At 37.9% G+C, this 16,259-nt stretch overlaps 1 protein-coding gene across 1 annotated transcript in view; it reads left to right on the forward strand.

Annotated features, from left to right (window-relative positions):
• USH2A (usherin) overlaps positions 1–16,259 on the forward strand; it is a 733,563-nt gene that overhangs the window by 151,168 nt on the left and 566,136 nt on the right. Inside the window, exon 13 of the mRNA XM_046679838.1 lies at positions 11,118–11,301. Coding sequence (XP_046535794.1) covers positions 11,118–11,301 — 184 coding nt within the window. The remainder of the gene's footprint in view (positions 1–11,117; positions 11,302–16,259) is intronic.

Raw genomic sequence — 16,259 nt, forward strand, 5'->3', positions numbered from 1 at the left:
ATTGATGAATAGTTAATTCTTTTTGAGATATAAGTATCCAAAAAAAATTGAACCAGCTCAAACGTAAGTGGAGGCTATATTATCACTGGGTGCCCCACAAAACCTGATATGGGAGCTCCCATTGATATGTATTCATTCATTCGTTCATTCCCATTCATATTCTCTCTCTCTGCAGAAGAGCACACTCAGCTCGTCTCTCCCTGTCTGCATGGTTATATGGCCACCCCATGCCCCCCCGAGTCTGCTTACAGTTCTAGTTCCAGCTATACAGAGAGACTTTGTAGCGGCCTCAGTTATAATTCCAAGAGGGAAATTCTAATTGATTCAGTTTTGTTCTGGTGGCTACCTCTGAGCCAATTCACCATGGCCGGGAGTGTCAAGGTTGCATAAAATAAGCATGGCTTCTGAGCACCACACCTTCAGGTAGGAGCAAGGTGGTGAGCATCTGAGAAAAGAGGAAGATTACTGACAGCTGGGCAGTTGGCCCACATGCCAGCTACAGCACACTGTGCTTCTTCAGCTTCAGGGTCACCCTTCCAAATTTGCCATCAATTGTCTTTCTTTTTGATATCCTAAGATACTTCCCTTTTACTATTTATGAATGTCTCTAATTTTGATAAGGGACTTAGTCTCCTGCACAAATAACCATGATGTATATATTCTTCTTTCTAAATAAGGTAGCTACAGCTAACAGATCAAATGTTATATCTTTGAGAGTAATTATCTATTGTTATAGTTTATTGATGTTTCATTCTGAGCTAGGATACAGCTATGCAACAGAGCTGGAGATCAGCTGACTGAAATCAAAAGAGGAGGATCAAGGATTCGGGTTCTCCAGTGGATTGATATATTAAGTGGGGAAAAAAAGAAACTGATAGATTTCTTGGATAAATTTCTATTGGAGAGTTTTGATTCCTAGAAATACCTAAGAGATCCCTAGAAAACTAGCAGAGGCAAATTTTTCAAGGAAGGAAATATAATCAAAACATATTATAAGGCAGATATGTGAAATAGATTTATATAGTCATAACAAAATAATCTCTGAACATTGACTTAATCAAATACAGAAATTACTGAGGAGGGGCATAACGAGCTAATTACTCACCGTCTACAGTAAGAAGGCAATAGTTTAAATTTTAAAAGTTGAGGGGGAACAATATATGTTTGTTATTCAGAAACACAGAAATAAAAGTCTAAAGGAGTTACCGGTGGTTGTTCTGAGCAGGGAGATTCCTGGGAGGAGGATGGAGCAGTGGACCCCTATTTTACTGTGAACTTTTAAATTCTATTTGATTCCAAATTCTATCTGCACATAAGTTTTGGTAAAAATACAGATTAAATTTAAAAATACTGGAAAATCACAATCTTTTTCTTCCCCCATCATTGTCTCTTCTATCTCCTTCTGGTCCCTTTCTTTTTGGGATTTACCTGATACAGCGTTGTTTTTTAAGAGGATAATTTCTTGGTGGCCGTTTGCCTAAGCACAGATTTCACAAAACTACTCGCCAAAGGTTTATGGCAAATTGTCCTCTCTTTTAAGGAGGATATAGAATGGGGATCATCCCTATTAATGAAAATAATCATATTTAAAATATTCTTGTATTTTCTTTACTTGTACAGTTGTCTTATTTCCCTTGTTAGAATTTCAATATCTTGAGAGCAAGGATTATCTTATTCAACTTGTATAGCTACAAGACTAATATAATTCCTTGTACATTGCATGCACTCAGTGAGTGGTTTCTTTAATTGGAGACACTGAGAAATAATCAGGAGTTTTAACAAGGGGCATCTGTATTAGTTAGGGTTCTCCAGAGAAAAAGAACTAATAGGTGGTGTGTGTCTGTGTATATATATATTTTTTTCCACTAGATACATCAGTCCATGGGAAGATCTGAACCCCCGATCCTCCTGTTCTGATCTGAGCCAGTCAATCTCCAGTTCTGTTACACAGCTATATTCTAGATCTGACTTTCGTAGCTGTACTGAGGATTTCCTTCATGTCTCCTGTGTTGGATCTCATTTCCCAAATTCTGCATTGTTTTTTCTTGGTTTATTTGTATATTTGGTAGAGCAAATGCTCCAGTAGCTTCTGAAAAAGACTACAAGGGGGGAAGTAAATTTTTTTTTTTAGAATTTTGAATGTCTGAAATTATCTTTAATCCATACTCATAGCTGTTTGAAATTTTACCACAATATAGAATCATTTTCACTAAAAATATTTATGTCACCATTATCTTCTAGCAGTACCATTTAGGTTCTTGTTTTTTTTCTTTTTCACATTCCAGAAGCTTCACCATTCTATATCCCTCATTTCAGAAAATTTCGTGATGATATGCTTTTGGTAAACTAATTTTTCTCAGCACTTGGTGAGCCCTTTTGTCTATAGATTAGTGTTCTCATATTCTGCGAAAATCTAAAAAACACCTTCATAGCAACATCTAGACTAGTGTCTGACCAAACAACTGGATACCAAGCCTAGCCAAGCTGGCGCATTAAATTAACCATCACAGGCAGCCTTTCATATAATCCCAATTTTCAGTGTGGCCCGTCATCCCCGCCCCTGTTGAGTCCAAGCCTTCTCTGGTTTAACTTCTAAAGTGAAAACTTGTTGTGTTCTCCCAAAATGTGAGAGGGACAACCTTCTGTTTGGGGAAGGAATAAACTATGCCTCACATCTGACTTTGGAAACCTCTGGGGCTTTCACATCCAACCCTTTCTTCCCAGAGTCATGCAACCTGAAGCAATGAGCTTGTTGTTGGCCTCTTCACTGCACGTGCTTCACTTTTACTTGTAGGCATCTGTCATTGGCTGCCACTTCCTCTCCTGTTGTTTTTTATTTTATTTTATTTTTGGGGGTTTCAGAAGGGAAAAATTGTTCAATCAACCCATGCTCAACTGAAAATGTTACCCTAGTATTTTCTGGGTTGTAATCTTTTCAGACCAAATCTTTGCAGCCATCCTTGACTCCTTTCTTTTCCCCACAATCCTGTCTCTTCTACCAGTATCAATCTTGTTGATATATATATGAAATGTGACCACTTCTCACCACCCTCACTTATCCATCTTGGTCCAAGCCATTTCCATCTTTCTCCTGGATTATTGGAATAGCCTCCTAAACTTCCTGTCCCTCCTCTTTATCCTTCTCCAATCACTTCTCAACGTGCAGCAAAAGTGATGCTGTTCAAACTTTGGTCAGATCGTATCCGTCCACCCTCTATTGGCTTTCCAGCGTTGTAAGTATAAAACAAAGTTGATGGACATGAATGGCCCACGTGATCTGTGACACCCATGATCTCTCTGACCTCATTTCCATGAGTCTTCAGATCATTTCCTATGTTCCTCTCCAGCCTCTACAAGTCTCATTGCTGTTCTTCAGATTGCCCACAGCTCTATCCCAGGCTCATAGAGCACACCTCCATGGTGGGTGCTCCATATATATTTTCTGAATTAGTGAATAATTATATTTAAGAGATACCTCAATGACATTCTCCTCTTCTTAGGTATGGGCATAGCGCAAGTCTGCGAGTGCTCCTTTAACCACACATAGGGAAGACATGGTGTTTTACTGTGTAAGAAAGAAAGGAAAATACTGGCCTAAGTACTTAATATATTTTTTTGACAAAACAAGATATTCTGCACACATGTGTATAGCATATGAAAAGGTCAAAGTGTGCTTCTGGACTTTTTTTTGTTGTTCTGGATTCTTCTAGCCTCAGATACTAGTTTGAATTTTGTTTTCTGGTTTTATTGTCTCTTACAATGAAATTTACATTGAAAGAAGAAACATCCTGAAGTCTCTTTATCAGAAACAGATGTTTCACAGTAGCCAGCTCTGCAGTGTGCACATTAAAATGCACTGCTGCAATCTGAAGCTTTCATTCGATTTCTTTAAACACATCTGAGAGACCTGGATCCTATATGACGGGGGGAACCATGCCAATGTGCGTGAGCAGTGGGGCATAGAGGGAGAAGTCGGAGGTGGGAGGGGTGAACTCGCCAGCCTAAAGACTTCTGCCTGCGTTTTTCATCTGTGATTGTAAATATTACTGGCCCATACTAGACTACTGCACATAGATTCTTGTCCCACTTTCTTAAAAAACATTATTAAAGAAGGTGCATATAATGAAACCCCATGTATTATTAACCTAACCTTACTATGAATGTACAAGGAATAGGCTTAATTCAACTAAAATTTATAGGCAATTTGTTAAAGCAGCAGTGCACATTAGAATGTACATTAGAGCCACATTGGTTTTAATATGCCATTCAATAACTTGAACAGAGGTTAAAAATGCTGCTTAACCTCCATTAAGTATTTTAAAAATGCTTTAATTTAAAATTATTTGGAGTGTGTGTACATATATGAATGTACACATCCCCACGCTAATAAATATAGCACTAAATATGTTTTCCCAGGGCGTTTTTTCAGTGCTGGATGACCTCGTAACATTCAGCAGCAGGCACTTAATCAGAGGCCAGGCCGAGAAAGGCACGGAAGGATGTCAAGGCATCCTGAGCCAGTGACCCACCCTTGTCCTTGAGAACGAGAGGCAGAGAGGGTTATTGAGGACTCTGCCACTTTGAAATAAAATAAAGGCTAATTTATAATGAAAACAGCTTCATAGGACATGTTTTGCACTAATAGGACAATTCCTCATGCTTCCCTCTGGTATTTACTTTTGGTTGTGTTTTATAGTTCACACAGACTATTAGAAAGTAAAACAAAGTATCGTGTTTCTTTAAGAAGCGTATCATATTTGTTAAGTAATGAGCTCATAAACCAGAACTGCATGCAAGACCCCGCCAACGGAATTGGAATGAGATGGCTGAGAGTACATTAAAAATCAGTACATTAAAGTTGAGATCCGAATATGCCACATGTCCTAGTGTTTGGGGATACAGCTTTCCAGGTTAACATGTTTTGCACAGAGAGACCTGAGTCTCAGAATAAGCTTTTTGATAAGCCACCAGGAAAGAATCTTGTCATAGGCGATATGAACCAGAATCTTAGGCACATCTGGAAAAAAAGGGACCTTGACAAGTCATTATTTAAACTTTAATTTAGGAAAATCCCACTTTAACAGAAAACTGCTTAATAAAAATTGCAATGATGATAATAGATAATATTTACTGAGTGTCTACTATTTGCCAGACCTTGGAATAGAGTTTTATCTGAAAAGTCCCATTTAATATACACGGTATTTTTATGATGGAAGGACCAGTAGGATTCTTCTTTTATAGTAGGGGAAATGGATTCTAATTAATGGAAGAGCCTTTAAAAATCCAGATCCATCTGACCCCAGAATCTGTGCTCTGAAAAGTGAAACTTTTTTCTGAATAACGCAATATTTGTCATAAACATTCACTCAATAAATATTTGAGGATGGGTTAAAATAGATACTCTTACAAGTGTTTGTCATCTTCCCCCACCCTCAAAATCATCCTCAACCCATGATTCTGGCTTCTGCTGCAGGTCCTGGGATGGCTTGTCTGTTGATCAGAATCCAAGTAATAGTTAAAAAATGAAAATTCACAGAGTCCTAGGTGGCCATAGTGATCAAATAGTAGGCTGAACTGAAGGGTCTTGAAATGGGACTATCTCCATGGCCTAAGTTGGAAAAAATTTTGAGATGGTTGCAATGGCGTAGGAGAAAGACTTTAGAGCACATTTGACAAATATAGAGACTGAGAAAAATGGGAACAAAGAATAGAAAAGCTTTCCTGTGGATTATGAATATACATATACATCTATGCATTATAATCTCCAAGATGTAATCAGGGCTGGCATTATTTATATCCATTGTTGTTATTAGATTTGAATTTTAGGGAATATGTTTATGGAGACCTTTCATGGATAGTCACATAAACAGGAAAACTGGGATTTTTATAAACCAGGAAAGTCCAATAGAATGTATTCCCAAATATGAGCATGTTATTATATCCTTTGTTCTAAGAACAGGAGACACAGTTTCGGGGTGATATTTTCTTTCTGAAGCTCTGTTCTATCTGTTGATATAGCAAGGATTACATTTTAAATTTACTCTGCCTGATTCATATACTATCCATATACATTTCTCCCTATCCTCCCTGATAGGCCAGGCCACTTTGACTGATCACTCTCATGATGCACAGATTTATATTGACTGGTTTCCTTTTCAGCATTAAAGAGATTATCTCATATTTTAAGGGGTAACAGATACCCATTCATCCATCTACCCATCCATCCATTTAGCCATCTATCCGTTTCACTCATATATCCATTTTTTCATAAGCATCAAATGAATAAATTACTATGTACCAGGGACTGTGCTGGTATAAGATATACAATCATAAATATATTAAAGCATTATGGTTTAGTATGGGAAACTGACCCATGTGTAGATATAAAACATCAGTGTGATAAGTGCAATATTAGAAATGTATAATACAAAGAAGTATTAAAGGGAAGGAAATGATTAATTCTTGAAGGATGAGCAATAGGGAGGACTTAGTTGAGAAAGCTATGCCTGAGCTGAGTTTTAAAAGTAAATAGCAGTTGGTAAGGTAGTCAAGGAGTGTATAGCATTCCAGAAAGAAGGAATAGAGCAGAGAATTTAAAGCATATCTAAACTATTGAAAAGAGTTTAATTTTTTTTTACTGGGAAAGATTCACTGTGAACCAACATCTATTTCCAATCTTCCTCTCTCTTATTTTTTTCCTCCCCAAAGCCCCAGTATGTAGTTGTATATTTTAGTTGTAAGTCATTCTAGTTCTTCTGTGTGAGTTGCTGCCACAGCATGGCTACTGACAGACCAGTGGTGTGGTTGCACACCCAGGGGACTGAACTCGGGCTGCCAATGCAGAGTGCGCTGAACTTTAACCACTAGACCATCAGGGCTGGCTCTAAAATTTTTTCTAAGTTAGAGAAATTATACTCTGGGATGAATAATATTAATATTCATTTATGCATTTATTGACATTTGGTCAACTCTGTGAATAATAATTTTAGCATTATTTTTATATGAGACCACCAAATGGAGGAAAATAATTATCGTCTTACTTTGAAAATTAACATCATCTACTGCACTTCATTCTGAAAATATTGATTTGTAAAGCCATTACTAAAATAGTTTCTTGTTGCCTGGTATACTGAGACACAAATTCCTCCCTAAACTCTCCTCTTAATAGGATGTCCATTCTCTGGCTTAAGGTGAGAGTCTTTTCTTCCAAATGGCTTGTAATTAGTGCTTAGCCTCAGTTCTGCCCTCCTTTTCTGAATAAGGCCTAGAGGTTAAACTTGTTTTCTTCCTCCCATTTCAAGACCTTGGCAAAGCCTGCTGTTCATGGTCCTCAGGAGGGACATTGCTAGGAAATGGGCTGTTCTTTTATGCCCAGGACAGGTACTGTGCTGTGCAAATGGCCACTACAGGAGATCATACCAGCTGCCTTGCTAATAACTTTGAACTCTAAGCATTCTGTAAGCCTTCTCTTGGATAAAGCAAGACTATTTATGATACGGGTGACTTTTTGCCTTAGCTTTGGAACACATTACTTTCCACATGGGACTTGTCTTGTTTGGGACCAGCGGTTAGCTGAAATAAAACTGAGGAAGACAATAAACTTTAGTGGGTTGATTTGTGCTATATATGTGTGACCTCTCAGCTCTATCTAATGTACGGTAATAGCAGGGTCATAAGGACTATGCTTCAGCATGGGATACAAAATCATTCATGGAAAGAAATCTCAAAAAGATCAGTTCAAATGATGCAGCCACAAAGATGTGGAATATGAAGTGGAGCTGTTGGAGGGAGCTCAGACAGGTATTCAGTTAAAGAAAAGAATTCAAGTCCGTTATCATTAAATTGCACACTGGAGTTGAAATTTAAGTAGGAAGGAAGGGAAAATGTTGTTTTTCTATAGTTGGAAGTCATAAAAGGAGAGGTAGTCACTAGAATTAGGCACATTCAAGTAAGGCAAGAAGTAATGACTGAGCAGGAAGGTACCTGAGTCATCCTAATTAGAACGGTTTAAAAATAGGACAACTAAAATACTGGTAGGATTAACCTTTATAATCATGCTCCTGAGAGGAGACGAATTAACCCCAAGACAAATTCCAATGTAGTCTTTTCCTTGAAGCCCTACCTCAAGGTAGCAGCTTCGCTCAGTGTTTTAACACCATTTTTCTTCTTCTCTGCTTATATTTCTGCTTTTTCTATGGCATTCTTTAGTCTCCCAGACTTGGACAACCCAATCTTCTGCCCCAAAATGTATCCCCTTTGCCTTTACAGATTTCTCTAATAAATCGTTTCTTGTAAAAATCATCTCTAGTTGTTCTGGAATTCTCTGTGGCTCCCAGCCATTGCAGTAAGTCCAAATTAAATTCTACATCTAAGTATCTGTCCTAATGGGTAATTTATCCAAATTGGAGAGCTGTTTGTACCTTCATGATGCCATCATGAGGAATTTAAGGATCCAGGTTACTTCACAGGAAAAAAAATACATAGAATCCCAGCCAAAGTGGTCTTGAATCCAAAATAGAAGCCTTCTAAATTTGTGACTTTGATTACATCATGAATCAGGTACGAGAATGTCTATTAATTGTCACAGCCATACTCTATTTCTGGAAATGCATATAAGGCGAAGTGCTGTCAGTGGATGTAAAGAAGCAAGTGATATAATCTAGTTGTAAATTACTATTAAAAAATGATTGGTCAAGGGGCTGGCCCCGTGGCCGAGTGGTTAAGTTCACGCGCTCCACTACAGGCGGCCCAGTGTTTCGTTGGTTCGAATCCTGGGTGCGGACATGGCACTACTCATCAGACCACGCTGAGGCGGCATCCCACATGCCACAACTAGAAGGACCCACAACGAAGAATATACAACTATGTACCAGGGGGCTTTGGGGAGAAAAAAAGGAAAAAATAAAATCTTAAAAAAAAAAATGATTGGTCAATTCCTTCCAACAGATTTTGAACTTCTTCCTTTTCCTCTCATTGAGCACCACCTTTTCTATTTTAGTACTCTTGAAGCTTTCTAAGAGAGAATAAGCAGGGCCTAGGAGAAGAAAAACAAGCTAATTGTTGATGGCTATGGAAGAATGGCTTGTTTTCAACTGCAGCCTCAAATGAGTTTCTCAGTGTTCCAATTACTTTTTGGACTTCCCTATAGAATAGATAATACAGAATGGATTCACTTTGTGCTTGTGTTCTCTCTCTTTCAATATTACTGATATTTTATATATATTAAATTAGTGGTCATGACAATTGTACAATTTATTTTTATTTGCCATACCTTTATTCATTAGAGTCCTTGTGCAATACCTTTCCACCATTGTTTCAATAAAATTCCTTGTAACATTTTGCATTTGTTTGTGTAAATATATGCATGGGTATGCATGTATACATGCAAAACATACAATCACACAACAAGAACCATTTCTCCCTCTTATGTCTGCTCCACCATTCAACTGTCCAATGCCTTTCTAATTTCACAACTATTGACTGCCACTTTCTGGATCCAAGAAATTTTAAGTAACTTGAAAATATTTTTGAATCATATTTTTATTTCTTTTCTTTTGCTATGAGAAAAAATATAGATTTATAATTAATCCAAACTCTGTGTGTTTAAAAATATAGTACTTGTGTGGATCAATGCCTAGTTAATAATTTGATACATTTTTATGAATTCATCAAAAGTTTATGGAATGCAAACTAGGCGCCAAGCACTGTACAGGATGCTGAGGAGACAGTGATGAATTAATCAGATGAGGTTCTTGCCTTTATGAAGGTAACAATCCAGTGGAAGTGAGATTAATTATAATTTTCATGAACACTCTAAAGGAAATAAACAGGATGCTTTGAAACTGTAACAGGCATGGCTAAACTGGCATAGGGTAAGTGATTGCAGGAAGTCACAAGACCTGTGTGCATAGGAATGAGATGAGAAGAAAAGATGGGGCAAAATCATTTCAGCAGACAGAACAATCCACGAAAAGGCTTTTAAGTCTCAAGAACAGAAAGGAGTATGACTGGGGTGGACTGAGTTGAGGATGAGCCGTGAGATGAAACTAGAGAGATAGATGGGACCTGCCTGGAGGGTTGCAGGCTGTGTTAGGGATTTAGATTGTCTTCCTAAAGGGAATAGGACATCATCAAGTAGTTTTAAATAGATGAATGAGATGTTCAAACTACCCTCTGAAAAAGATTGTTCCAGGTACGCTGTGAAGAATAGATGGGAAGGGGCCAAAAGCGGGATCATTAGATGAGAAGGCCTCTGGAGTTGAGATGCCTGGTTTTGAATCTGGGTTCTGCTATTTGTTAACTCTATAGTTTTAGGATAGTTGGCTGACCTTCCTAACTTTCAGTTTTCTAATTTATATAATCTACATGATAACAATACCTGAATTATTAGTGTTGCTGTAAGAACTAAATGAGATAATGAATATAATGCTCTTACCATAGCCACTGGTACCTAGTATTAGCTATAAAAAACTTAGTGGAAACTTTAACTAGGGAGGTGGCAGTGGGGGTGGAGAGTAGAGGGTTTAACATTCTTAGAAGACAATATCCACAGGCTTGATAATTAGCTAGGTGTTGGGGTGGAGGGAAGTGAGGGGCTCAAGGGTTACCAGTTTTAGCAAAATTCAGGATGATCAATTAAATTTGAATTTCAGATAATTTCCTAATATAAGCAAGTATCATGAGACATACTTTTACTAAAAAAATCGGTGTTTATCAGAAATTCAAATTTAACTGGGCATCCTGTGTTTTATCTGGCTACCCTGCCAAAGATATCTCAGGGTTCTTGGTTGAGCAACTGAATAGATGGCAGTGCTATTTGCTGAAATGGAGGTGATTAGAGGAGGACCAATTTTTAGTGGAAAGATCATGAAGCAGATATTCAATGCTCTGAATTTTTGGTGCCTGGGAGACACCTAGGTGTAATGTAAATTATTTACTCAGCCTTTCTTTGGTCATAATTCATGGGCTAGTTAAGAACAGCTATAACAACATTTGGATTGGGAGTTGGGTAATGCCACAATAGAACGTTCTGTTTTTGATGTAATCAAAATATTATCTTTTAAAGAAAAGACTAGATAGAAAGTATATATAAAAACTTTGAATTTCTTTATTTCCAGGTTTTTATATTTCCCCAGGCAATGCTACTGGCTGCCTGCCATGTTCGTGCCATACAGCCGGAGCAGTTAGTCACATCTGTAATAGCCTAACTGGTCAGTGCATTTGCCAAGACGCTTCCCTTGCCGGGCAAAGTTGTGACCATTGTAAAGACCATTACTTTGGATTTGATCCTCAGACTGGAAGGTAAATACTTATAAGAATTAATCATTAAATAGTTTTATTTAATTATATTTGCAATTACTTCTTTTCTACTAACAGTTATTTTTTTTGGCAATATCTTTTGTAAAAAACAATATTGCCTGTTCTTCCTAGTTTGTTGACTCTTTGACATCTGCATTTATTAAACATAATGGTAATCTTTGAATATTTCCTACAGTTCCAATGTTTAGGTTGCTATATGTCGATAGATGTGCCCAGTATTGGAGTCTGGGAACACTTAACTAGATAAAATCTTTTTCCCTCAAAGAACTTATATTTTGGATGTGGGAAAAGACAGATAAAGAGATAGCTGTAGAAGAAAACACACACACACACACACACACACACACAATATAAGGGGTAGAATAGTCGGCATAGGAACGTATCAACTTTGTTCTACATGGCCCTTGAATTTATTGCTTATTTATTTATTAACTTACTGTCCTTTTATGTTGTCCTTGCCTTTCTGATTTGGGTTTAAAGACTGGCAGATGAGAAACATATCTTTGTATTTAGTGAGATTTTTTTTTTCCCCAATGGGTAAAGTACATTCTGACAGTAAGTTAACCACTTTTCAAAGTTACACTATCTTTAATGTGTGACTTCTCATTTCCTGTATATCTGTGGGCATTTACCTTCACATATTTGTGTTCATTGCTGTGTTGTGAAGAAATATTGGAATGCCAAATCCATGTGTGTTTTTTTGTCTGGTCAGGTTATAAATTTGTCGAGTGTTGGGATTATGTCTATGAATTCTTTGGCCTCCCTCTCCCCAAGCAACTATTATTGCGCGCTGCACACACCAATCAAATCGGTTTCTCAGAGTATGTGTGTGTGTATATTTATAAATATATTTGCTACTTATTCAAAGGTTTGGGATTATCTGGGCTCTTTTCAATTTGTTGCCCCCTTGCTACCTACCTTTTGGCTCTTAACACTCTTCATTAACACCTCGATTAGAGTGTGGACAAGGTGATGGGGTATATTATTGAAAAAGAACTCAAACTAGTTCATTTGGCTTTCTACTAAAATTCAATTGATTAAAAAAATTGTTAACATGACATTTAAAAGACTTATTAAAACAATGTTTCTTCTTATTACACATCTTTTTTTAAATCTGTGCTTCTGTTACCATTGCAATATCGTCTTGGTATTCTGAAAGCATTATCAGTCTCTTCTACAAATGCTGAATCACTCTGAATGGGTATAGAAAGCACATGGTGCAGTAAATGGGAAATAAAAAGCGTTACCAGGATTTTGATAGTAAGACTGGAGTCGGTTATGGTGCATACTGCCTCCTCTACATACTTTTTGTTGAAAGACCATCTCACAAATTCCCCAGTTGGAACTCTGGGATTGGTTTGTTTCACTCCTGGCCATCTCTGCCTTTTGATCTCCTATTTTTTCCATAGCCTTTCTGACAGCGCTTAATTGCCAAGAGAAAATATCTTCTCCGATCAACTGTCGTCCTTGGAACACTCATACCCACCTATGGCATTTGGTGCCAGTCTCTTACCATTTTCCCTCTACTGATCTCCCTTGTTATTTTTCCTTGTGTTGTCACCAAAACCCTTGTTTAATGACCAAGAGGTATCTAATAGTCTCAGCTTTTTCACTTATCTTTCTTTAAATGAAACCTGATTCCCTTCATTACACTACTTCTTCGACCCTTCAATGCTCCTAAATTCAGGCTAATCTTTACCCCATTCTGCTTCTCTCTCGTTTGTCTACTCTTGCCACTCCCCACCTCGTCTGGGGGCCAAGAATTGCTTATAGAACAGTGCTCTCTCAGCTGCCACTGTGCAGTCAGACTAGGAACACTGGAACTGGACTTTGTGGATTAGACATGGGGTTAAAAGGTTAACCTAAATTGGTGAGGAATATAACGAGTCAAAAATAAAAATGTAGGTATAAATTACATTATTAAAAGGTGCTGAGGTTAAAATCAAGAAGAACTCAGTAAAATGAAGGGATGCGTGCAGATTAGAGTCTAGGAGATAGAACCAAGTGTGAGAAGCTGGGTAGATTCTAAAACGTGAAAGATCCAGAGTAAGTGTGAGTTCAAAGTAAAAAGACTCAAGTTTTATATAAATACAATTGTATATCTTTACATATTAGCTGACTCATAATTATAGTTAGTTAGGTAAAGAATCGCCTTTTCAAAATTACAAATTTTCCTTCAAAATGGTACCACTTTTCTTCCATCCTTACTGTTCTTGTCTTTGGACTTCCAAGTTTCCATTCATTGAGAACCTTATCAGAGGGATGGTATTTTTCCCCTCTCCTCTTCATTCACTTAATTTCCTTTCCAGCAACCCATTTCCGTGACCACAACCTGGATTTTGTGATCCCTTGGCCCTTCTCTACTTCTCAGATCTTCCTAATCCCAGAAATGGTGCTCTATGGACAAATCACATCTTGCCAATCCTCTCTTCTCCAACGTGATCTGCTCCTAACTTCCCTCAATCTCTATTCCATTACCCTACCTAATCTTCTTTTGATCAGCCCCATTCCTAACTTTCTCACCTTCTACTCCTGGCCTGGGGCAAAACCACTTCAATTCTGACTCTGTCAGTAAACTGATTGCCATCAAGATCTCTCCCTTCTGCTATACCTTGGGTCGTCTCCAGGGAACGTAGCCCTGCTCCTGCCCTGTAAGGACTTAAAGAAAGACCACGTACTGTGCTGACTGGAACTACCATGCTGTCTTTACTTCTCATCCCTGTATCTTCTCTCCCCTTTAAACTATTGCCAGTCTGTTCAATTTCCTGCCCTTGTCCTTGCAGCTAATCTGGCCCTCTGCTTCAAAGACAAAATAGAATCAGACATAAATATCCCCAGATCATTTTCTCTCTACCTCCAATTGTCACATATTCTTAATTTTTAATCTAGTCTTAGAAGAAAACAATGTGTAATTTTTTTCTAAAAATAGCCTATTGCCTGTTCTTGATGTGTCCCCTTCTGTTCTCCTCTTGCTCCTCCGTTCCCAACTTTTCTTCATCTCCTTCATCTTTCCTCTGAACTTTGCTCCATTAAATGTTCCCTTTATTTTATTTATTTGTTTATTTATTTTAAAGATTGGCACCTGAGCTAACATCTGTTGCTAATCTTCTTTTATTTTTTTTCCTTCTTCTCTCCAAAGCCCCCCAGTACATAGTTGTATATTCTACTTGTGAGTGCCTCTGGTTGTGCTATGTGGGACGCTGCCTCAGCATGGCCTGATGAGTGGTGCCATGTCTATGCTCAAGATCTGAATTGGTGAAACTCTAGGCTGCTGAAGCAGAATGTGCAAACTTAATCACTTGGCCACAGGGCTGGCCCCCAAATCTTCCCTTATTTTAACTTAAATCCCTCTCCACTGGTTGCAACTATCTACATGTATGCCCTTCATCACCATTCTAAAGCCCGTGTTTTGACTCTGCCATGCCCTATGAACCCCGAAAGTTGCTGCCTAATCTTTCTCTGTCATTCACTTACTAAGATTTGAAAAGACTAGGTTTTTCTTCTTCATTTTTTTGACTTCCCATTCATTCTTCAGCTGCCATATTTGGTACATACATCAACAGAACCAGCAAAATGTAGACAGCCAAGAATAAGTTCGATGACTCTTAAGACTCTCATCCAAATCAAAGAAAGGTACACAACCAGATAAAATATATAAAAATAGGTTAAAGAAAAGATAAATTTAGATAGGAGGGTTTCACTGGAAGGAGAAAGGAGAAGTCAGTGATGCCTTCCAGTACGAGGGTCTTATTAGATTCCTTTCAGGGTGACATGGATCTCCTGTAGCTGAGGAGGCCAGTGGATTGATGTCTCTCTTAGACCTGGCCAAGCTACATGAGGAAAGACAATGTGTTTGGGTTTGGATAGGCAAGCTGAAAGAGAGTTCTCTGTATATCTTATACTCCCAGAGTTTGTCAGGACAAGGAAGAAAGTGTATTTCTATGACCAGATGAGGACCACAAAGAAGAGAGACAACATGAGGTCCTCTTAGCACCTGTACAAAGGGCCACCCAGAAAGCTAAAGAGGCCTGGTAGAGAAAAAAGTGAGCTTTCTGTGAGCTACAAAATTAGTAAGCAACCAACTGGAATAGAGATGCATCTAACTACAATAAAACTGTAGGTGAGAAATACCTAATGGAGAGAGAGAGAGATCAATGAAAACAACTCACAAAAGTACCACCTCCAGGGAAAAGTCAGCTTAGTACCTACACATGTGAGACCAGAGATATCAGCCTGCTTTGGATTTTGCCAGTCCAGTAAGTTCCTACCCCTCCTCCAGCCTGTGTGTGAGAGAGGAGAAAAACACAAAGAGAAGAAGCCAACCAAGCTGCCTTCTCTGGTTGTAGACCTCCTGCCTTCATCACGTCCTAGCTGGCAAAAGGGGGAGAAGTCTGTCTTCATAGTGTCTGTTCTTTAAATAAAGCTTGAAGTGTAGACTAATATAGTGGACTAGACATTCTAGTTTCTGAATCAAGCCTATGTTTTTTTCTTTCAGCTTTATTGAGGAATAAATGACAAAAATTGTATATATTAGAGGGGTACAACTTGATGTTTTGATATACATATATTGTGAAATGATCTCTACAATCAGGCTAATTAATATATCAATTACTTCCCATAGTTACTATTTTTTTTTTTGATGTGGGGAGAATACCTCCCCCTGCCTCCAGCCCCTGGCAACCATTATTCTACTCTGTTTCTATGAGTTTGACATTTTCTTTTTTGTAAATTCCACATATAAGTGATACAATGCAGTACTTGTCTTTCTCTGTCTGGCTTATTTCACTTAGCATAATGTCCTCCAGGTTCATCCATTTTGTTGTAAATAGAAGGATTTCCTTCTTTCTCATGACAGAATAATATTCCATCGTATGTATATGTGTGTGTGGAGCTATATAGATATATATATAACCATATCTATATAGTTATATATCTATAGA

Source organism: Equus quagga, chromosome 12 (assembly GCF_021613505.1).
Source record: "Equus quagga isolate Etosha38 chromosome 12, UCLA_HA_Equagga_1.0, whole genome shotgun sequence".
NCBI lineage: Eukaryota > Metazoa > Chordata > Mammalia > Perissodactyla > Equidae > Equus > Equus quagga.